The sequence below is a fragment of the Volvox carteri genome (assembly GCF_000143455.1).
Source record: "Volvox carteri f. nagariensis unplaced genomic scaffold VOLCAscaffold_37, whole genome shotgun sequence".
Classification (NCBI taxonomy): domain Eukaryota; kingdom Viridiplantae; phylum Chlorophyta; class Chlorophyceae; order Chlamydomonadales; family Volvocaceae; genus Volvox; species Volvox carteri.
Genome location: NW_003307580.1, coordinates 462,060 through 484,845, shown reverse-complemented (window position 1 = coordinate 484,845; position 22,786 = coordinate 462,060). Strand labels below are relative to the sequence as shown.

At 59.0% G+C, this 22,786-nt stretch overlaps 3 protein-coding genes across 3 annotated transcripts; 2 read left to right on the top strand and 1 right to left on the bottom strand.

Moving 5' to 3' along the window:
• Positions 1–807: 807 nt before the first annotated feature.
• VOLCADRAFT_106036 (uncharacterized protein) lies at positions 808–4,251 on the bottom strand (the record flags this gene model as incomplete). Its single annotated transcript, XM_002953553.1, has 6 exons — positions 808–1,316; positions 1,652–1,787; positions 2,218–2,345; positions 2,703–2,771; positions 3,570–3,865; positions 4,032–4,251. 6 exons carry the CDS (start codon positions 4,249–4,251, stop codon positions 1,266–1,268), a joined length of 900 nt encoding a protein of 299 aa, XP_002953599.1. The 3' UTR covers positions 808–1,265.
• A 402-nt stretch (positions 4,252–4,653) lies between these two features.
• VOLCADRAFT_94399 (uncharacterized protein) lies at positions 4,654–8,158 on the top strand (the record flags this gene model as incomplete). Its single annotated transcript, XM_002953641.1, has 8 exons — positions 4,654–4,719; positions 4,887–4,966; positions 5,404–5,572; positions 5,912–6,042; positions 6,470–6,614; positions 6,937–7,072; positions 7,460–7,620; positions 7,886–8,158. The coding sequence occupies 8 exons, from the start codon at positions 4,654–4,656 to the stop codon at positions 8,156–8,158; spliced, it is 1,161 nt and encodes a 386-aa protein (XP_002953687.1).
• Positions 8,159–9,343: 1,185 nt separating this feature from the next.
• On the top strand, positions 9,344–12,130 carry VOLCADRAFT_63953 (uncharacterized protein; the record flags this gene model as incomplete). Its single annotated transcript, XM_002953640.1, has 5 exons — positions 9,344–9,529; positions 10,199–10,278; positions 10,908–10,973; positions 11,435–11,518; positions 11,986–12,130. 5 exons carry the CDS (start codon positions 9,344–9,346, stop codon positions 12,128–12,130), a joined length of 561 nt encoding a protein of 186 aa, XP_002953686.1.
• Positions 12,131–22,786: the final 10,656 nt, after the last annotated feature.

The window sequence follows — 22,786 nt, the reverse complement described above, 5'->3', positions numbered from 1 at the left end:
TACGGCGGCGACAGCAGCTCCGACCGTATCGCCCTCCACGAAGTATTCCGCAGCTGAACTTTGCACACGTACACTTCAGCGTTGCTAGCCGCAGCCCGGTACATATTTCTGAGGGATTGCTCTGGGCTCAGCACCTTGAGTTCAGGTGGTTCCTCCCTGGGCCTCTTCCCTCCATCGGACTAGTCCTTCCTCTTCAAAATCCGAGATGCCCTTTTATGAATTCACCTTATTCCCAAACCCAACCCTCTTGAGGTGAAGCGCGATGTTTGTCGCACTTGCGGCAGCGACGGCGGGTGCACCGCCACCCCCAACGTCGACACCACCAAGGCCGCGGGGCAGTCTCCACCAGCATGCGTCATAGCACAACCCCATCTGAACGCCCCATTCCAGGGCCGGCATGTCCGCCTGTTTCTCCTGTCGAGTGATTAGATGTGTACCGTTCAGGCAACCCTGCCACTCCGCTGCAGAGAGGAACGGCAAGAGCTTACATGTTGCCACATGTTGCCTAAAGAGGCAAAACCCGGAGCTAGAACTAAAGGGGGAACCCCAAAGTCATCGTCCCCCAGATCCTGCTAAAAATAAAAACGTTTCTATAGGAGCCGCAAGAACTTTACTACCACCACTTCCCGATTGGCAGCGGGCTGTAATAACAAGACGGAGACCGCGCACACGGGTAAAATTCCTTAGTGCCGGGCACTGCACCGACCGTGCCCTCCGTCCTGCCCTCCGTCCTGCCCAACAATAAACAATAACAGTAGCAGCTCAGGTTGAGATCCCGCTCGGAACTCGCGTGTTGGCGGCGGCCGCATTGTCGAAATGCCAACCCAACGCACAGCTGCGTGTGGCATGGTCTGAGACCGCACGCGCCGCACTCCCCTCCCTATCTGTCGCACTCCCCATCCCATCCCTACCTCCAGTTCCCCCTTTCGAATCCCGTCCAGATCATCAGACCTGCAAAATCCAAACCCAAATACCTAAACCACCCTTCCCTACAACCCTTCCTGCCACCATCCCGGGGCTCCCCGTCGTCCAGCAGGGGCACTACCAGCCGCACGACTGCCCCAAGCAAAAGCAACTGCGCCCTCCATTTCCCCCTTGCCCCCTCCTACGCCCTGTCCTCCTCCGCCGCCTCTTCCTCCCCTTGCTCGAAAGAGGAGAAGCAGTGTCATGCGGCTGGTCGGTGGGGTAGGGCGAGGCGAGGCGAGATGCGGTGCGGTAACGCGAGGTGGGGCAACGGGTGGCTATGCGGGCGGCCGGCCGGGCCCTCAGTCCTTGCCCACGTCCATGGTGCAGCGGACCACGGGCGCATTGAAGTTCTGAACGGCGGGACCACGTAGACGACAACAACAACAACAACAACAAGGGGAGGTGGAGGTGGAGGAGGGAAAGAGGCGGGTGGTAGGGAAAGGCTAGAAATATAAATTGCTGGTGGAGGAAGATAGGGAAAGGAAGGCAAGCACTGCGCTTTCAGGGAAGAGGAAAGCAAGAGGAAAGAGCGAATGTTTCCACCATTGCAATGGTGGCAGTGACGAGAGGTGTGGCTGCTGGGTTAGGTTAGGTTGAGCTGGGTGCTGAGGCGGTTGTGGTTCACGTGTCCCCCCCCACAAGAACCCCACCTCGCCACCACCCGCCGAAGTACTCCGCAGCTTACCTTCTCATAAATCTTGGTACCCGGCGGAATGGGCAGATCCCGTACGAGCAGATCTTGTTCCAGATCCAGGTGCCGTACATTGACCTCAATGTACGGCGGAATGGCGTTGCCAAGCGCCTTGTACCGCACGGTGCGTCTGCGGTTGAGCGTTTGAATGCTTGATGACCTTGTGTTTGCATTACGCGGGGGAATTTGCTAAAAGGTAGCGCCGGCCCCCTTCCCCCACATCCTGGCACTGCCCACCGCCCGCCTCACCACAACCCACCCGGCCCGCCGAGAACACCCCACGCCACTTCCATACCCGCACGCACTCCCTCCATCCTTAGGTATTTCCCGGTGCCTCGGCAATGCAACGGAGACCCGCGGCACGGATGCAAACCCCCAACCGCCACGTGCGAAGTGCTCATCAGGACCTCAATATAACCCAAGGCCCTCAAATTTTACATGCTCCCCATCCTTTCATGACCCTTCGCAGCAGACACCCCCCCACACACGTCGCACTTTGTCTAGCTCCCTGTACTTCCTGGATTCGTCCCCACCCCCCAACGCCCCAGCAACCACCTCACTTTAACATGCACATCCAGCCGCCCTTCCGCACACCAGGCGCCATCTCGTCGTTCACCAGCCGTACGGGCACGTCCACCAGTACGACGCGGTCAACGGGGCAGTAGATCATCTCAATGCCCTCCAGCCGCTGTGTCACCGCGTTCATTTGCACCCGCACGGGCTTGACTCGCAGCACCCCCAGCACTTCACCGCCGACCTCGCTGCTACTGCTGTTGCTGCTGCTGCTACTGCTACTACTGCTGCTGCGCGTTATAAGGCTGCTTGCAGCAGCGGCGGCTTGGGCCGGGGGTGAAGAGGACGTAATGGCGCCGGAGGAGATAGGCACAGGCGTTGCGGAAGTTGTCCCGGCATCAGGCAGTAGCGGGACGGGAGTTGGGGGCCCGGGGGGCCGCAGCAGCTTCAATTGTAGTACTCGTGCCGTACAGCCGTTACGTCCAAAAGTTCGGACCTGACAGGACAAGAGGGAAACGGCAGACGGACGGACCGGGTGCTGGGTGTTGGCAATGTCAGAGCCGTGGCCCCGGAGGGAGGGGACGGTGCGGGGGAAGTGACACTGAGTGAAGTGATGGCTGCAGAAAGGGGGTGAGGGGGGGAAAGGGGGGAAGATGAACCACAGACGAGTGATGCGAATGAGACGAGGGAGAAAGGGGACAACTACTGGGAGATAGTTGGGGTTGTGGCTGTAATGTGGGGTGTGGCTGTAATGTGATGTCCTTCCCGCCGCCCCCCGGAGTACCCAGTCCCCTCTTCCACAACCACCCGATCAGCTCTCGCTCCACCCCCTGCCCGTCACCGCGCCGCCCCCCGTTGCCCCCAGATCAATCCTCCATCCTCACAGACACCAACACCGTGCCCCGGTCCGACCTCCACAAAACCCCAAGTCCCTCCCTCCCACTAGCTTTCTCCCCCACCTGTCATTCCACACAACCCCCTCCCAGCTCTGTTTCTTTAAACCCCAATCCCAACCGAACTCCAGCTTCACACCTCTCCCCATCCCGGGACCTTGTCCAGACGACATCCCACCTTACCCGGGTCCCGATCATCTGACCCAGTGTCCCCCCCCCACCCCACCCCCCACCCCACCCCACCCCGCATTTGCCGCCGCCCTCATGTGGGTTACAGCCCCTCCACCCTCCGCATGGCCCCGCCCAATCCCATTCCTTGGAAGGTAAGAACCGCACTCGTTGGAGCCGCTCACACGCGGGGCTTCACTGAGTCACTCACGGAACCATACCGGGAAGGTTTATTTACCCTTCCGTGACCCCATCCGGCCCCCAGACAGCCCCCCTCCTCCTCCCCCCGGTATGTCCCCTCCCCAGCCGAGCTCAGCTCCTCCGGACTTGCCTCTTACCATCCTCGCTAGGCTCGTTTCGTCAAAATGGACGTTGAGCTCCCAAACCCCCCTTCCGCCAGGCCCCGGAGAGCCCATCAGGGAGTGCACCTGACCCGGCACGCGCCCGGAGCGCCTGAGCCACTTGACGGCGCAGCGGGCCATGCCGTGCTCGGGGTCCCGTACATGGGCCTCCAGGGAGGGCAGCTCGGGTTCCACTTGGTGGGGGGGAAGGGGTGCGGGTAGGGACTGGGCGGAGAGGACCAGGGATGAGCGGCGGCGGCCATCCAGGTGGGAGTCGGCGGCGAGGAAGGCGTCTAGGGTGCGGAAGGAAAGGGTTTGTGGGGTTGAAGAGGGGGGTCGTTGCGAGGGGGGAGGGGGAGGGGGGTTGGTAATCAGCGGGAAGGGGGCCGAGGAAGAGTCGTGTGACATGCAGAGGAGGAGAGGAGAGGTGTGGGGGCGGCAAGGAACAGCACGGCTCACTGATGCTATGGAGCTCCTGCAGGATGGCCGCCTGTACCACGGAGAAGGGCTGGCGTTCCGTTAGGGTGTGCTGCCTCCGGCAAGAAGTGAGGTCCGAAAGCCAACCGTGTGGATCAGAGCTTTGGACTAGCAGGGTGCAAAGCCAGCCACGTGCGCCGTGGAGCGGAGTGATGCCGCTGCGGAATGCAGCGGCGCCGAGCGCCGCGATGCCCAGCGACATACAGCTAAGATAAGCTAGTTTATTGTACAGAGTATGCAAATTTTCAGGCCTCAAATAGCCATGCTACGCAATTGCGTCGCAGCAGCAAATCCAAAGGGAAGATGTCAAAGTTTAAGCATTTTGCTTATTTTGCCCATATAGCCCCTTCGGTTGCATTACGGGGATTTCTGATTATTCAATGTGTGCACTTCAACGGAGTTGGTAAGCAGTACTGCAACCGAATAGCGAACGGGAAATGGTCACTGGACTTTTAGTGATCACTTGTCCTATACAGACGCCTTTATATAACTTTAAAGACAACACATGACACGAAAATAGTTACACTACGCACAACATCCTTATTGCAACTTCCCATCTGGTCGCCTGTGTTGAAAGGCCTGCTGCACGGCTCAGGCGATCATAATGGTGAAGGAGGTACACGATGAAGGGTACGCAGTCGTCGCACGCTCGGACGTTGAGGCGGCTCAGGTATGCTTCGTCATCCGCTTGCACTGTTCGACGGGACGTCTGGGTTCGTAGAAGGGACATGAAGGTACTCAATTTTTGTCCCCCAACCTCCTGAAATATCGACCCCGGATACAAGCTTGCCACAATAACCGACCACCCTTTCAACCGGCGCCATTTCGCTCGCGCAGGCCGAAGCAAGCAGCAGGTCCGCACACCAGCCCAAGCAAGCGCGGAACCAGACGGCATTCTTCATGGCCCTTGCGATAGGGTAGGTCTCCCAGAGCCCTCCTAGATAATGTGGGTCGCACTAAGCTGCAACATGCCAGCACGGCACCTGCAACGACGGCCACTCCAGCGCGAGTCCTTAGCTGTTCAATTCGATGCTTCAATTGCAGCTTTAGACTCCCCTGCGCATATCTCCAACTTTCTTAAACTCTAGATTTTGCTGGGTTTTAGAACCGGCCCAGCAAAGAGGACAGCAGGAAAATAGATAATTCCGCACCCCGCCGTCGCTAGAGGGTACCCTTCGCCCTCGATTCCAGCTACCCATGCTATCATGCTCAGTTTTACCACCAAGGCACAAATCCAATGCTCAGACCTTGTGCCCTTTCGGCCCAGCCTCTTCCCAACCGCATTCCAACCTCCTCCACGGCTTTCCCCTTCCCTATCCTCCCCCACAATGCCCCCACAACGCCCTTTCCCCAGATCCATTGCCTCAGCGCTGGGTTTTTCAACGCTTCAGGAGAAGGTGTTCAACATCCCGGGCTTCACGTACGGCGGCTGGATGACCTTCATCACCTACCTGACGTACTCGGCGTGTGGCCTGGCTGAATCAACTGTCACCAGAAGCTTCAAACGCAATGCCAGTCTAAGGGTACGCGCTCGTCGCTGCTGGGGGTTGTTTTGAGTGGGAGCGTGGTAAGGGCCACTGAATATCGCATGATTGGTGTTGGTGAGTAAGGTTTTAAAACTGGATTCAGCTGGATCGGGTTTTGCAGGGCTGGTTTAGGGTTTAGGGGTTTAAGGGGGTGGTAACCGTGTGTGTTTTGTTAAGGACTCCGTGAGAAGCGAGGACCTGGGGAAAGCTTCTCCATTTATGTAGCCCTTAGCCCTCCTTTCCCCCCCCCCCCTTTGTCCGATTTCGCAACACATGCAGCAGCTGCCTTGTTCCTAAACCCCCGGCCCACCTCCGCAACTTCCCGCCCCGATGCAGGACTATGCGCTCATTTCCATTCTCGCCATGGCGGGCGCCTACTTCACCAACTGGGCCCTCAACTACCTCAACTACACCACCCGCATCGTGTTCAAGTCGTGCCGTGTCATACCGGTCATGGCATTTAGGAGGTAACGGGTCTGTGGGTGGGGCTGTGGGGGAGGCTGAGGTGCGGGGGGAGGATGGGGCGCAGGGGACCCAGGAGGGGCTCCGTGATCCGCACTGGGCCCCCACACACCAGGGATGTGGGTGCGGGGACGCGGAGGGGTGAAGCAGCCCCACCCCGCGCCCACACGCCGCGATTACCATCTGGTTACCACGGGCAGTGGTATATATTAAGCCCGATTTTAAACTTCCACTCTCCTAATCGCCTTACAACTCGCATCCCGTACCCGCGTGTTCGGGTTTCGTCTTGGTCCGCCTGTCTTTACCCCGAGCCCCATCACTCACACCCTCCCCACCTCCCTTCTCCGCTTCGCTTCTTTTTCCCCCGTCCCGTCCCTCTTCCCGTCCCCCTTCCCACCCGCCGTTCTGCACTGTACCGTTGTGCCCGAACAGTCTGGTTGTGGGTCAGCGGTACAGCGCCCTCCAGTACGGTGCGGGCGCCCTGCTGGTGGTAGGCATCAGCTTGTTCACCGCGGGGGATGCGGAGGGAGCGCCAAATTTCAGCGGAGTGGGAGTGGCGCTCATTGCGGTGGCGCTGGTGAGGGCAAAGAGGGGGGGAGAGGGGGGGGAGGGGGAAGGGAATTCCCGATCATATGTGTAATATTAAGAAAACCACTGCCGACGTCCGGGGATGGGGGGAAGGAGGTGAGGTTTGGGTTATGGGGGTATACCTGGGCGACAAAGGGGAGAGGGAAATGGATACGTGAATCTTCCTTTGCGTGACTTCACCCCTGGACACTGTCTTCCTTCCTCACATGTCGCCACCTCCCCATGCCCCGGCCGCGCGCCCGGGATGCTGGCGGCTGCTGCGGTGCTGTTGCCTGTGCGGCGGGTGCTCGTGATACTGGTGTCGCCTTCAGCTGTGTGACGCCCTCACGGCCAACTTGGAGGAGCGGCAGTTCTTCCGCATCCGCACTCCCGCCAGCCACGCGGAGGTGATGACGTACTTGTCTCTCTTTGCGGCATTGGAGTCATTTCTGGTGCTGTTAGCCACTGGTAAGGAGAGGCAAAGGGGTGGTGGGAACGGAATGGTGATTGGTGATTTTTCGCAGGAAAAACCGCCTCTGTTTACATGGACATCCGCGGGGGGCCTTGGTAGGGAGGGCGTGTGGGAGGAGTGAAGGGCAGGGGTGAGGAGGGGGGTGGGGAGGTTTGCCAAGTGAGGTAGTAGGGAGGGAGGGCGGAGGGAGTTCGAGTTTTAGGGTTTTGTGGGTCTCCGACCATGTTTTAGGGTTTTAGCGCGACGTGCTACGCACTGGCTGCAGCACTAGCCGTCACCTGGTAAGGAATTGCAAATAATCACCGCCATTGTTGATGCGCGCTATTCCTAACCCCTCACGTGTTTGTGTTTTCACCCGTCTCCCGCCACCACCTGCCCCCCAGGTGAGCTTCAGGCCGCCCTGGCTCACTCCTCCCTGCACCGGGAGACGGTTCCCACCATTTGTGCCTTCTCCGTACTGGGCTACGTGACGGTGTGTTTGGTGTTGCTGCTCATTAAGCACTTTGGAGCTACGAGTGCGGAGGTGGTCAAGTCCATGCGGAAGGTGCGGAGGTGGGGGGGAGACCGGGCGGGGCCCAAGGGGTAAAAGTCATGAGCGATACACACCGACTGGTTACCATGTCTAGGTGTTTGCGGTGCAAAACAACCGTGAATCACGGTTGTTTTGCACTTCCCAGTTGCTTCTTCTGATGTACGTTCTTTCGAGATCCATGCAAAATCCTTTTTTCCTTGACCCAGCCCCCTCTCCTTGCCCCCTCCTTGCCCTTTTTGCTCCTCCCTCTCCCCCTCCCTGCTCCTCCACCCCGCAGGTGTGCCAGGTGATTCTGTCCTTCCTGGTGTTCCCTAAGCCCATGAGCTGGAAGTACGTGGCGGGCGGGGCGCTGGTGGCGGTGGCGCTGTACGCCCTGCAGCGAACCGGCAAGAAGCCCGTCGGGGCGGATGCCAAGGAGAAGGACAGGGAGGGGAGAAAGTTAGGCGGGGGCGGGGGCAACGCCGCGGTTCCCCCGGCGGGCGCAGGAACGGGGACGGGGGCGGGGACGGGGGATCATCACGCTGGGGGCGGTGCCGTCGGGTCGGGTTAGGGCGCCGAGGGAATACATGTCCAGGCCCCGTAGCTTATGTGGGGAGGAGCTGTGCATTGAGGTATGGAAAGTGGGGGAGAGGTCGGGTTACCGGCGATTGCTGGGTAGTAATGAGGTTGGTAGGTAGGGGCGGGGACATAGGTAGGCGCGCTGGAGTAGCGGGCTGCTGTCGGAATGCGGAGTAACGACGGCGCGCAAGGAGGATGTTAAGCAGGGGGATTAGGATGACACGCAGGGCCTGCGGTTGTGTGACTGTCTGTGTCTGCGTCTGTGTGTGTCTGTGTGTGTGTGTGTGTGTTTTCGGCCGCGCGGGCGGCGGCTTGGGTAGCTTGGGAAAGGGGTTGCTCGGATGTCGTCGTGTCTCTGCGACCGGGAGCCTGTGCGCTCAGACAGATTGGGCTCCGTGGGTGAGGTGCTTCGTTAGGCTACTTTGGACACAACATGAGACATACGGACGGCACACACGAGGGGTTTAACAGCGCGTCGTAGGGTTTTTGCAGTGCCTGTGCTTGAAGCCCTATTGGATGTACGGCCGGTAAATGGTAAGAAGTGCAGCGATGTACGGACGTCCGGCCAAGACATCCACGGTGTGACACATGTGCCTTGGGTAAAGCTATTAATAGTACCTGTACGAGATATTGCTTGGACCTGAAAGAACTGAACTCGGATTTGCGGCTTGTGTGATCAACGAGGTCTTGCCTTAAAATTGCTGCGACCTTGGGGCTGGTGGGTGGGTGCGTGGCATGTCCGGACGCTTACAGATCGTCCTAGGGCTGCCTGGGAAGCGCTGGTGATATATGCAACTGGTGATAAGGCGTGACTCGGTCGGAGCTGTGTTTTGCTACGTCTCTTGTTAAATACTGCTTGGGAGCCTGCCGTATGGGCTGCCAGAAGCTTGGTGGTTGTCTGTTTTTTCCAAAGATGGCTTTTGGGTGGAGTTATCTTTGTAAGCTGCAATAATCACTTGATTATTTACAGCCACCTGTACGGAGGCTACTGCCGCCTCGGGATACGACATACGAGACTTGAAAACGCCTGATAACATTTGAACTTATGATATTATCATTTCTGATCATTGAGTGGATTTTCTGCAAACAAAACCTTTTAACTGCATCGCAATTTTGGGAGGCTGCTTCCAGCTACCGTTGTCTAGGCGTTCAGTAAAGAACTGGTTTCGCAGTGAGCATGAATCGCTCTCGACCTAATATTCTTATAACGGGAACTCCTGGAACTGGAAAGACCACAACCTCGGAGTTGGTCGCGCGAGAGCTGGGATTCCGGCACATAAATGTTGGCGAGTGGGTTCGGGAAAAAGGCCTCCACTCCGGCTGGAACCAGGAGTTTGAATGCTTTGACCTGGATGAAGATAAGGTTCGTCTGCAGCAATTGCCCGTGAACGCTATGGGCAATACGATATGCGTTCTGCGACGCCGCCGAGAGCACCCGCATGCGTAGCCGCTGTCCGCCTGGCTATGTCGCACGTATGAAGATGTCCTGGTGTCCAAGTCTGCGGAGCTCAGCACGTTCTGTTCGCAGCTCATTCCTCTGCGACACCTTCCTCTCCAAGACTCCCCCGCTATAGTTCCCTTGCTCCAGGCCCCTCTCCGGGGGGACTATTGCCCTAACCCCTGAACCTCCTTTCCCCCTAACTCCCAACACCTCGGGGCCCCCTCCGCCGCTGAAACCCCAAAGCCCTATGCAAAGCGTGCCCTAGGCCGCATGCCAAGGCGGCTAAGTCCCTAACTCCTCGAGTCATGTCCCTTTGTTAGGCCCACTGCCACCGGCCCATCTCAAGCCGTGGCGCGGCGTGGGTTGGTTGAACTTTCTCAACACCCCCCCCGTTCCCTGGCAGCAGCTTCACTCGTTTGTGGTTCGTCTTCCCCCCGTTCCCTGAGTGGGGCCACGCCCCCAACTGCAGCACCTGAGTCCTGAGGCGGGTTTCTTCCTCCTTCCTCCCGCCCCCAACTGCAGCAGTTTCGACGTTTGTTTGCCGGCAGCTCATTCCTTTCCTTCCTTGCACGTGACACCTTCCCCCCGCAGGTCTGTGACGCGCTGGAGGACCTGATGGCGGAGGGCGGCAACGTGGTGGACCACCACGGCTGCGACTTCTTTCCGGAACGGTAAGTCTTCCCTTCCCAAATACCACCCCTCCCCTCTGCCTCCCTCATTCCCCTGGACGTGCTAACTGACGGGAGCAGCACCACCCGGGGGTAGGGTGTTGGGGTGAGGGGGGGGGGGGAAAGGAAAAATCTCATCATACTGAGGGCACTGAGACAACTGCCCACAGTCCCCAATGGGCCTGGGGCCAGAGGGGGGGGAAGCACTCGACGAGGCATCAGCGGGCGGCCCGCCCAGCCCTGTTAGCCCTGCCCCGCCCAGAGCCATGCTGGACCCGCTGGCCCGCGCCCACTGCCCCCCGAGGGCCCTCGTCCTCCCGCTTGTTCTCCCTTTCCACCGCCGCCGCCTGTGTGCTTTCGACGCTGTGGATATCTGTCATGTCGACCTGTGTCTTCTCCGTGCGTATGTATGTGTGTATGTATGTATGCTGGTTATTGAAACTTAAGCCGCACTGTGCCAGTTGCGTGCTGTATGTGTTTGTGTTCGTCACAGCTTGATTTGCGTTTCTCGTCAAAGGTTTCGCAGGCCCATATGAGCCCCGAGGGCTGTCCGAATGAGACAGATGTCATAAAAACGGATGTATGCATGTATGTATGTGCGTGTGTGTGTATGGATATGTGTTTTCGTGCAGGTGGTTCGATCTGGTGGCCGTGCTTCAGACCAACAATACGGAGCTGTACGACAGGTTGCAGAAACGGTGAGTGATCCGGTGAACATGGTTTGGGTGGAGCGCGTGGCCGGGTTAGAGGGCGGGCTGAACCTTCCCGGCGGCAGCTGACGGTCAACAAAACGTGGGGGCTTGGGGGCCGCGCCTCGGGCCCAATGCCAGATCTCACACACGCGACATTGGCGGGCTGAACCCCCCAGCCCTTGCCAACCCCGATCCTTTAAATACGACTTAAATTCACCTACTCATCCTCTTGTCCTCGCATCATGAACTGATGTACTTGATCAGCTTTCCCCCGTTACCCCGTCAACCTGTTCTTGGTTGTCTAAGTCGCCCATCTTTGCTTAGCCTTTGCGCCGGCAGGCTTGAGGTTCACACCGCAGGTTTGCGACAACACAAGTTTTCTGATATTGCTTGATTCTCCTTCCCTTCTCTGTTGCTGCTGTTACCTCGCCGCGGCGGCTGCTATGGCGTCCTGTCAAAACCTCCAGTGGCTACTCCGCGCAGAAGATCAGCGAGAACGTGGAGTGCGAGATTATGTTGGTGGTCCTGGAGGAGGCCTCCGAGAGCTACAGGTCCGCAGAAAGGAGGGCGAGAAAAACCCAAGTCAAGTCTCATGAGAAAGACGGGGTCCGACATTCAATGTGTTAAAGGGGAAAATATTGACTGAATTTTGTCGCTGCACAACTCCCAAACCTAGCTTACCTGCAGTCATTGTCACCCCGGCCTGTACCACGCAGCGCTAGTGGTACCCCATCTGCAACCTGTCTATCCTGCACCTGCCCCGTCGCGCCCGTTAGCCCCTCCTCAGATCCTTCTTTTCTTGAAGGCTCCGCATGGGACAATGATAAGGCCCACTTGTGTTTATTTATCATTTTGTCGTGCAATGTGATTATCCGTTGTTGATGTCGTACGGCTTCCAACGGCCTCCCGCCTCTGCCCCCGTTACCGTGCTGTCCCTCATCTCTTATTATTATTGTTATTCCTCTTTGCGCCTGACCGCATTTCATCCCCCTCTTCCGTTTGGCCCGGGTCACCACAGACCCGAAATCGTCAAGCCCCTATCCAGTGACAACACAGACGACCTGGAGCGCAACGTGGGGCTGATTGTGGGCTGGGTGCGGGGCATGATCGGGGCGGCAGCGGCAGGGGCAGCAGCGGGGCAGCAACAGCATCAGCAGCGGTGAAACGAAAGAGCTAAAGGACGGGGGGAAATGGGATTGGTGGGGGGCGTGTGCAAGGGAAGGAGAAGGCCCGTTACCCGGCCAAGGGTAAGGAACCTCAGGCCCGAGCAGACCGGGACGCGAACAGTTCTGAGGGACACGGAAAGGAGGAAGACGGAGGGGATGCACAAGGATTAGATTAACCTGCAGTAGCGGAATCGATTTCATTATAGAGGCGCAGCATTGCTCCTCTCCAGGGATGTCCGTTTCTATCCTATTTAACGGCATTGATGACAAGAGGACAAAGGTACTCCAGGCGAAGCCTGGGAGGCGGATCCTGGGGTGCGGATCCTGGGGTGGGGGGGAGAGGCCTGTACAGAGGCCTGCACGCACCGGCACGGACGCAGCGGACAAGGGCTCGGCTGTGATGGTGCCAGCATGTTACTGGTGGCGCATGCGGAGCAGGCAGCAAGGGGTTAAAGTGCTCTCTGGGGAGTGAGACCGGCTCTGGGGGTTACGGGGCGGGAGCGGATTGACCAGCATGATGATAAAGTTGGGACCGTTGTTGGTGGTTGCGGAAGTTTGCAGATGCTGCGGTTATTGCAGTTGGGATTTGTGGGGTTGGCGTTACGGATGGAGTGTGGATGCTTCTGTGCTGAGGTGGCACCAACGAGACCATTTTAAGTAAGAGACACGCTTGGGGATTTGTGGGGATGGTTAGATGCTGCTTGCTATGCACGGAACGTTATTGGCGTTTGGAATATTAGGAAAAATACGGTTGTGGGTCCGGGTGGATGTCGTGCCAGCGTTGGCTGGAAGGTCCTGGGCAGGGTACGTGAGGTGAAGGTGGCCATGAGGCGCAACAATTAGTTCGACGGGCGTTACGGCGTTACGACTACGTCCCCGAAAGAGTAATAAACACTGCCATGATTGGGCCGGGAAACATATCATCACCACAGCAGACCGCAAATGTAGGTGGGGTCCCCGCGCAATGGGTCAGCAGTCCACTACGACCACCGAATGTCCTTCAATTCTGAAACGAACTTGAAAAGTACCTTTTGTATCTACCACCGCAGCTTCTGTCCCCACGCCACCGCGCCACAACCCTGTCCTCCCGAAACCATTCCGCACGTAATAGTGATATTGGTTGAAAACCCTGGCATAATGCACCCTGCACAAGAGCTTGGACTGGTGTGCAAAGTGCCCTCATGTACTTGACCGGTCTTCAGAAGGCAAGTTTAACGGCACCAAAGAGCAAAACACCTATAAGCACAGACGTCCGGGTGTGGTGCGTGACGGGACATGGGACGTGACGGGTGATGCGGAATGGGTTGGCATGGAGCATCGTGGAGAGTTCGGCTGGGGAGGCGGCACCGTCGGCCTGATTTCATTTAATTTCGAGTTCATCGCCCGTTTGCTCGGCCCCGTAGAAGCGACGACTCTGCGAAGCAAGCTGTCGTCAGCTAAGCAATTAAGCAATGAAATTCAGTTCTGAAAGCTGTGGAAGGCAATACCATACAAGTGATGGATGTATAGATTCATGTCTCGCCAGCGGAACCATGGAGCAAACCTTTGAGAAGCGTTCGCACATGTTTTTTGCGATCTTACCGATTGCTGGATTTGTCGTTGTCCATTATCACAAAGTCATACGGGGGAATGTATATCTATATTCCAGGAAGCAATGTACTCGATCTCGGTTAGGCCGTACAGTGGTGGAGGTCAGGCTGCATTCGGAGCCCAAAGCTAACTAAAGTTGCGTTGCATTTTGATCGCCACAGGCCTTTGTGACTTTGCCAATTTTGGTGCCTGCCTTTGTAGAGATGCAGCTTCTTGCGCAGCGCCAGGCCCGCGCTGCTGGGCAACGTCGCAGCGGCCAGTCAAAATGTATGGCTACCGGTGCTCGTCGCGGAGTTGCTGCTCGAGGTCCGGCGAGGCTGGTCGCTGGTAGCAGGAGGCCATCTGTCCGCGTGCAAGCCGAGGTTCAGGCCGCTGCACCTACCAGCTCTCCCCTTGCCGTTGGGACCATCGCTCTGCGGAAGGCGGTTGCACAGGCAGCTTACAAAGGATCCAGCGTCTTCGTGACAGGTCAGTCGTGCAGGTCGCTATTTTTCCTGAATGGGCTCCGGTAGCGACCGTAATCCCCAACAGCTGTCCATGGACGCTTATCAGGAGCAACATGTTTGTTAACTATTTAAAAATATTACATTAAGGGTAATGAGATTTGGTCGCTGGCTGTGCTGGGGGAATTGCATCGCTATCCCCTCGGTCGCTTCGCACCACGCAGGTGGCCAGGGCGAGCTATCGGTCCGCATCATCCGTGAGCTGCTGAATGCGGGCTTCAAGGTCACTGCCGGTGAGGATGAAAGCTTCGGCAATGTTGAAGGGGCGCTTTCGGATACTTCGGGGGAATAGTCAGCTCCGTGCGTAAGGGATCCCGTTGACTCGCGCCGACCTGCCTTGGACCATCATGTTATAGACGGGGGCCATATCAAGACCATTGATATGACGAACAAGTGCTGTGGTTCCTGGGGCGTGTGGCTGGCCCATCTGCCGTTTGGCCGGTTGGAGAACGCAGCGCGGCGGCAAGGGGTACATGCCTGCCCCCTTGACATGCTTTGACCCAGTTTTCCGCGGGCAAGCTCCTGACTCGGGAGGTTGCGCTTTTAAACCTGGCGCCTTTCCTTAGGACTCCAGGAATATCGACCCCGCTTCAATTCTGCCGCTGCTACTGTTGCCGCGCTGCTTTGGTCGCTGCCCCTGCCCCTACACACCAGGCGTGACCGACCTTGATGCTGCGACCGCCGCCTTCTCCTTCTTCAAGCGCTATGAGCTGATCGACAAGGCCGCTGCCGCCAACCTCAAGCTGGTGGCTCTGGCCTCATTGGAGAGCGACGAGGCGGCTGTGAAGGCCCTGCCCAAGTAGGAGGGTAGCCAGGGGGGAAGGGGGTCCTGCCCATGGGAGGAAGCGTTATGGGGAACTAAAATCAAGCCCTCCCTGGGCTGAAAACATGGCACCCTTAAATAGGGTGGTAATCGGGGTGATGGGTGAGGCCATGCAACAGACGGCCGCTGTGATGATAGGTTACATGTTGCTTGTGGATGGGTCGGCGGGTCGGTCGATCAGTTGGCTTGTAGGCGTGTGGGCAGGCGGGCGGGTGGCTGGGTGGGTGGTTACCCGGAGAGAGCGGGGGGACAGAGACGGGGTGATGGCAGTTGTGTTTGTTTATGTGCGTGTGCAATCTGGCAGGCAGGCAGACAGGCTGGCTGGCTCCCGAGCAGGTGTAGAGTACGCGCTGGGGGGGACCTCTTCTGAACTGTGTTTTACTGCGCCTTGGACCTCCGAAATCGACAAACTTATTTTGCATGTACTGCGGTAGCTGACTATGATGGTTTGTGTGGTGTTTCGTGGTGTGGTATGTCGTGGTGCGGTGTAGTCGTGTAGTGTGGTGTGGTGTGTTGGAGGGACCACCACGGGGATAGTGGTGGGATGGTGGTGGTGGTGGAGGAGGTGGGGATGGGGGTGGTGATTGACGACACTGGGAATGGGACAATGGCGGCTGCGCTGGTGGTGGCGCGGGGTGGTGGCATAGGCGCGTGTGGGACGCATAGTGGTTGCGGCAGCTGTTGTGTCGTGTTGCACCGTCGCACAGCGGCATGGGATCGCTATCTCCCCCCAGTACCACCCCGACAGCGAACACTGCTGAAATGGTTTTACTTTCCTGATCCGCCACCTGGGGTAAACATACGTGAAGATTGCCGCGGGCAGGTGGGGCAGGGCTTGGCTGGACGGGTGGACGTGAGCCGAGCTACCAAGGAGAGCTAGGAAGAGTTAAGGAGGGATGAGCGAAGGGGCTTACCCGGGTTTCGTGGAGGAAAGGAGGACCGAATCCATGTGGACATGTCATGTTGGATGCTAGTGGTTCAGGTTGTAAGGCCCGGTGGGCACCCGGCGCAACACTCCGATGCTGGGGTAGGGAAGGGAGTTGAGTTACTGATGGGTCGCCAGAAGAGGCGCTTTCCTGGTATTGTTGTCTTGGGTTTTGGTGTTGTTGCTGTTGTGGTAGTGGCGGTGGGGGTGGCGAAGTTGTGATGGAGAGCGTCTTCGGTGGTGCGCCTCGTCATTACCGGCGGTGCCCCGTCCCCTCTCTGTCCCCTTTCCCAACCGCGGTCTGAGGTCCTGGGGACCACCCCCTCCCGCGCTGACCCTCGTTACTCTCATCCTCCTCCGCCTTCTCGGCGGTCTTCCTCCTGATCCTCCGTGCTTCTCCCATCCCCTAACCGCACTACCCCCGGGGCCCCCACCTCCCAGGCGTTCCAAGGTGGTGGTGGTGGATGGCGATGTGGAGGGCAAGGGCAAGACCGGCGCCAAGGTAGGGGTGTATGTATGTATGTTTGTGTGCACCCCGTCTGCGTCCAAGTGAAAGGGTCCGTGTTTGACCCCGGCCCCCAACGGCCCGGGCGGTAAGGGCGTATCAGTTGGAGGACGAGGAAAGAGGATACGGCGACTGCCGGCGCCATGGGGTGTAGCCGCGGGGGTATCGCACCTCTTCGTGTGCAGCTCTATGCGTTCTCGTTCCTGAACGAGAGCGCTCTTCTCTTTCGCCTACTCACCCACCCATTTACACATCCGCTCAAACACCAGTGCCGAGTTCCGCTCTTGCCTTTTCTTTCCATACTCATCCACTCGGCGCTGCAATTTACCCGCCAACCTACTCTCACGCACCCTCTCCGACTCAGCATCCATCCCACCCCACCCCCACCCCCACCCCCTCAGGAGGTCCAGTTCGCTCTGGCCCTGGCTGAGGCTACCTCCGCCAGCCAGGTGGTGCTGGTGTCCACCCAGCCGGGGGCTGCGGCGGCTGCGGCCGGAACCGGCTTCCTCGGGGGGCTGTTCGGGGGAGCCAGCCCCAAGCCGCAACCGCAGACCGGCAAGCCGCTGGACAAGCTGGGCAAGCTGGAGCAGCAGGTGCGTGTGCGTGTCGGGGGCGAGGGACGGGGGGGGGCGCTGGCGATCGGAGGAGGTGTGAACCACACCTCTGTGCAGTGTCGGAGACAGCGCTAATCCTCGTCTGAGCTGGTTGGGACCCTGTCGCTAAATGTGGCACTGCCGAATGTGGCATTGCGGGGGGAGCTTTCCTGAGGACTCACGGCTGACTGCGGTATACCGGTTGGCGCACATCAGTGGTGCACCCTTTAGCTGCAAACCCACAAGCCATGTGCGTAGTGCACTACATTCCTCTTCCGCGGCGAAGAGGATGTCATCATGTATGAGAAGTGTGTTACTTCGGTGTTTGTTGGGGCCCGGGCCCGGGCCATCGTCGGTACCAGCAGAGGTTCCCGGACCTTAGGGTTCCCGGACGGGAAGGCGGAGAGGTTGAAAAGTTGGTAAGGGGCTTGCGCTGTGTGAGGTCTTTTCTTCCCTTATGAAGTTCCCTTATGTGCCCGCCTCCGTCCCCCCTCTCCTTCCCGGCCAGGTCGCTGACAGCGGCAAGCCGTACGTGATTGTCCGGGCGTACGGCACTGACCGTACAGAAGATGGCGCTGAGCCGGGCAGTTACCTGCAGATCGGCACTCTGGGCTCAGTGCCCACCTCGGCAGTGGTCTCCAAGGCGCAGGTGGGGGAAATGTGTGTATGTGTGTGTGTGCGCGTGTGTGTGTGTGTGTGTGTGTGTGTGTGTGTGCAGGCGAGGCAGGGAGGGAAGGGAGCTCGGGCTGCTTAGCGGTACGTGCATTGCGGCGTCAGTTTGTGCACGTGCGTGATTGATTTAAGCGCCGTTGGTTTTTACCGCTTGTTGGTCCTGTCGATTCTGATAGATGGGTATCAGGTACCGGGCTGCCTAGTGCAAGTGCGTGTTACAGCGCAGCTTTGGTTGGGGACGTGCTGGGCGCAGAAGGTAGGAGTGTCGTCGCCGCCGTCGACCTACCTGGCGGCTGTCCTACCTCCAATTACTGCCGCAGCAACCAGGCTCCGTCCGGATCCCCCTGCTTCCCTGCCTTCCGCACCTGCGTGTAGGTCGCCTCGGTGGTTTCGGAGGTGCTCAAGGCGGCTGGCCCAACCAACGGTCTCGTGTTTGAGGTGAGGGCTCTGCCTGCCTGCCTGAGCCCCCTGAGGCTGGCGGCACTTTCCTTCCCATTGGTTTGGCCAGGTCTCATAATCTGGTCCCGCCGCCCCGCCCCCAGACTGCCTAACATGAATGCTAGGGAGGTTTCGGTAGATATCGTTTCATCCGCCCTCCCCGATATTGCTGTCCTCCTTCCCCGCCTCTCATCAATCCCCCTCCTTCGCCTCCTCCCTCCCTCCCGCAGGTCAGCGCCACTTCTGAGGAGCAGCTGTCTGCGGCGGATGCCATTGGGGAGGTGGGGCTGGGCTGGGCCGCTGGGTTAAAGAGGTGGAGGGGAGGGCTGTAGGGCTGTAGGCGAACTTGAGGAAAGAGGGATGAGAGCGTGGAGCAGGAGGGCAGGAAGGAGGGCTATAACTTGGCCGTCGCACATGCGGGCAGGCGGAGCAGAGCAGAGCAGGAACCAGTCCCGAACCTGGAGTGTGGGAAGTGGTGCCATCTCGGGATGAGGTCGCCATTCAAACGGGGCTCTCCTCCATCTTCTCTCCGGCCATGCACGTGCTTCATGCTGATCTATATCTTTTCCTTCGCTGTTCCCCCCCCCCACCACCACTCAACCCCCCACCACCACCACCGCTGCTGTTGCAGATCATCGCGGCCGCGGAGTCAGCTGCCGCCGAGGCCGCCTCCACCGCTGCGGAGGAGGCCGCCAAGTCCGCCGCCGGCCCCGGCATGGGTCTGTTCGGCCTGGGCACAATGAGCGTGCTGCGCAAGGCGACCGCTGCGGCTGCCGACGCCGAGGAGGTGAGGTGCACATGTCGGTGGTGTTTGAGGACGTCTAGCAACAGCAGCAGCCTTGCCAGTCTCTTGCCTCTTTCTGCTGCGCAATACAGAGTAGCCACGTTCATAATCCGATCTTCCGACTTCCCGAAGTCTATGTGTTGGGGAGGCATGTGATAAACCATTGGTTGCAATGAAGTGTACCGAGTATGTCGGCACGTGACGGAGCCACCTGCGCGCAGTTGTGGGAAAGGAGGAAATCAGCATCGGATGACGGGACCCACCACCAGCAGCAGGAGCCTTACAAGCTCATATGAAACTCTGTATGTCACATGCATCCCGCATCGCAAGGAGACAACCACCTTCTCTCTTCTGCTCGCCTCGCAGTTGGTTGTGTTGAAAGCTCACACGTCCTGTCGCTCTCATTCTTTTAATTCCGTCGCCATTACCGCTGCCACCATTACCGCCAGTTCCATTCAATAACCTGGCCCTGGATCCGTTGTCGTGACTCGTTCTTTGCTCCGTTGGGATTCTGGCACGTTCTGGGCTTCAGTTGGCTCCGGAGCCGATGCCAGAGGAGCTTCCCAAGAAGGCCGCCGGCACCGGTTTCTTTGGTTTCGGAGCCAAGAAGGCGGCAGCCGTGGAGGAGCCAGCTGCGGAGAAGGAGGAGCTGCCTATGCTGGGCACGTTGAGCGCTCGTCGTGCCGCTGCAGCCAAGCAGACCAAGGCGGTGGTTGAGGAGGTGGTGGTGGTAGAGGAGGAGGCGCCGAAGAAGACCGGCACCGGCTTCTTCGGGTTCGGGACTGCGAAGGTGAGTGTGATGGGAAGGGTGAAGGGTGGTTGGGTACTCGGTGGAGAAACTGGATTCCAACACAGTACAAATTGCCGGATCGGGGTGGGGGTTTACTTGCAGAGGGAAGTGGGGAACTGGGGGCTGCCCTGGGGGGTGCCCGGTAGCGTACTCCAAACTTTCCTTCGCACATCATATATGGAGTACGTAAAGCCGCCCAGCACCATGCTGCTGCTCCGCTCTCTCACGGTTCTGCTTTGCCACCAACCCCCGACGTAACGCATTTCGGCGTGTTTTTTCATGGCATGGATGTGAGAGCCAAGATATCTGTTGTTGTTGATGAGAGCAACACCGCGGTGACGGTGCGTTGGCGGCGGGTCCCCCTGACGCCCTCCACAATATGCATCATGTCCTTGCGGCCTGAACACAGGTGGCTGTGAAGAAGGAGGCGCCCAAGGAGGAGCCTAAAGAAGAGGAGGAGGCTCCAGAGCCGCCTAAGAAGGCCGGCACGGGCTTCTTTGGCTTCGGGACGGCTAAGGTTAGTGATGGGCAGGCACGGGCTGAGGGTACGTGTGCGTTTGAAATCATAGGAATGGGAGGATGTTGCGTTGTTCATCCCGCGAATGAATCATCCCTGCATTCGGCACCAGGAAAAGTTTTGTCTATCGCTCGCATGCGCACCTGATAATTGTCCCCGCTGTCGCCCGTCGATTGTGACGCCTTCGTATTAGGTGGCTGTGAAGGAGGCGCCCAAGGAGGAGCTTAAAGAGGAGGAGGAGCCGCCTAAGAAGGCCGGCACGGGCTTCTTTGGCTTCGGGACCGCTAGGGTGAGCCGCTGGCTGAGGTCCACACAGGACAGGAGCTTCCTTTCCTGCTAGGGGGTTACCCTAAAGCACGATAATCTGTATGTATATTCACCGTATGTTTGGCGATAATTCGCCACGCACGAACACACACACATGCACGACCTCTCCTCCTGTCCGACAGGTGGCTGTGAAGAAGGAGGCCCCCAAGGAGGAGCCAAAGGAGGAGGAGGTGCCGCCGAAGAAGGCAGGCACTGGGTTTTTCAGCTTTGGAACTGCTAAGGTTAGTAGCTGGCTGGCTGGCTGGCTGGCCGGGGACGACGGTGCGGATCAGTCCGGTGTCGAGTTGCCGGCTTTGGCTTGGAGTCCCGAGGCCCCGGCTTGTTTGGGTTGTAATCTTTTGTCGTCGTTGTACATCAGTTTTTTTGCCTGTTGGGCCTCGTACCCCAGTGCAACGTCGTCAGTGCAGTGCGGTGTAGGCTGTCGGCGGGGTGACGACCGTCAGCACGTGGGGCTGCGGTGCGGTGGACGTGTGGACGTGGGAGGTGCAGACCAAGACATCTCACTGGCTTTTCGCCCCTTAGGAAAACTCCTTACCGTGTGTGTCCTCCTTTTCACCTCAGGTAGTTCTGCGCCAGTCTGCAGCTGCTGGCATCTGACAGGGCAATGGACAGCCGTTCGGGACGTGAAAAGACCGGAAGGGAGCTCCTCGGGACGTGAAAAGACCGGAAGGGAGCTCCTCCAATCTCACTCCACCCTTGGGTGCTCCATCTCACTGTCCTCTGCTCTCCGGCCTGCTTGCAGGTGGCTGTGAAGAAGGAGGCACCCAAGGAGGAGCCGAAGGAAGAGGCTCCGGAACCGCCGAAGAAGGCTGGCTTCTTTGGTTTCGGAACCGCTAAGGTAGCTGTGAAGAAGAAAGTCGAGGAGGAGGAGGAGCCCGCGCCCGCGTCCAAGCGCCCGGTCCGCGCGAGCAGCCGCACCCCGCCGCCTCCACCTCCGCAGCCCACCCCCAAGCGCGTCGCACCAACCAGCAGTCCCACGGTCGTTCGGGGACGCACTGCGCCGCCACCGGAGCCCGCGCCAGTCAGGCGCAGTGCGCCGGTCCGCAAAGACCCGGAGCCGACTCCGGAGCCGCCCAAGCGCTCGTCAAGCGTGCCTGCCCGCGGCACGAGCAGCGTTAGCTCTCGCTCCTCCTCCTCCTCCTCCTCAGCTGCGTCCAGCTCCTCTAGCCGCTCTGCGCCCACGGGTACCAGCCGCACCAGCACCGGCACCGGCACCAGCCGCGTCTCTACCCCAGCTCCTCCCGGCCGGGGTACAGGCAGTGTGAGCACCCGGAGCAGCAGCAGCAGCAGCAGTGCCAGCCGGTGGGTATGCTGGATAGGGCCAGGGAAGGAGAGGAGAGGAGGGGAGTGGCAGACGGGCCTGCGGATTAGCACCTGTTTCCGTGCCATGCTAGTGCTTAATTTTGCGATGTTTTATATTAACGCTGTTTAACCTGGATTGTGTTTAGGTTTTGCACATGGATGAACGTGAACTGCCCATTCCGCACCTGCTGCCCCGCGCTGCTCTGTCCACATCCCCGCAGTAGCAGCCGCTCCGCTCCCGCCCAGGAAGCTGCTCCCGCCTACGTTCCGGGCACACGTGGCGCACGGCTGGCGCAGCAGAAGGCGGCGCAGCAGGAGCAGCAGCAGCGGCGCAAGTAAAGGCGAGGGACTGCGACCCGCAAGACAGGTTTGTACTCGTACGCTGCGGAGAGAGGTCCTTGCCATGGCCGTGTGATCTTAGAGAGATGATAGTAAGATGATGAAGAGGGAGGGCACGAGGGAATGGGACTACGAAGACCTAAGTACAGACGCGGCGGCGAAGGGGTGGTGGCGGATCCATCCCAGTCTTTCCACCGGCTTCCATTTAACGGATTGGTCCACTGTTCGGACTTCTTGGGCTTTAGTGAGACGACGACGGGGCACAATTGGTAAGGACAGCAAGGTAAAAAAACCGGATCTGCCGCCCTTGGGAGCCTGCGGACAAAGCAGTTTTGGTCCAGTTTTGGTCAGGAGAGTTGAATGCCAGCGCGTTTGCAGCCCCCGCTGCTGGCTGGATTAAATCTGCTGGTAGCGCCACTAGCTGCTGGTCGTGACCGCGTTGCTACTGCTTTGCCAGAAGCTGGGGTCGGGCTCGATGCGACTGTACGGGCGGTAGCAGCAGCGGGGGCCGGGCAGTCTTTTTCCTGCCCGGTCCGGCTCCCAGT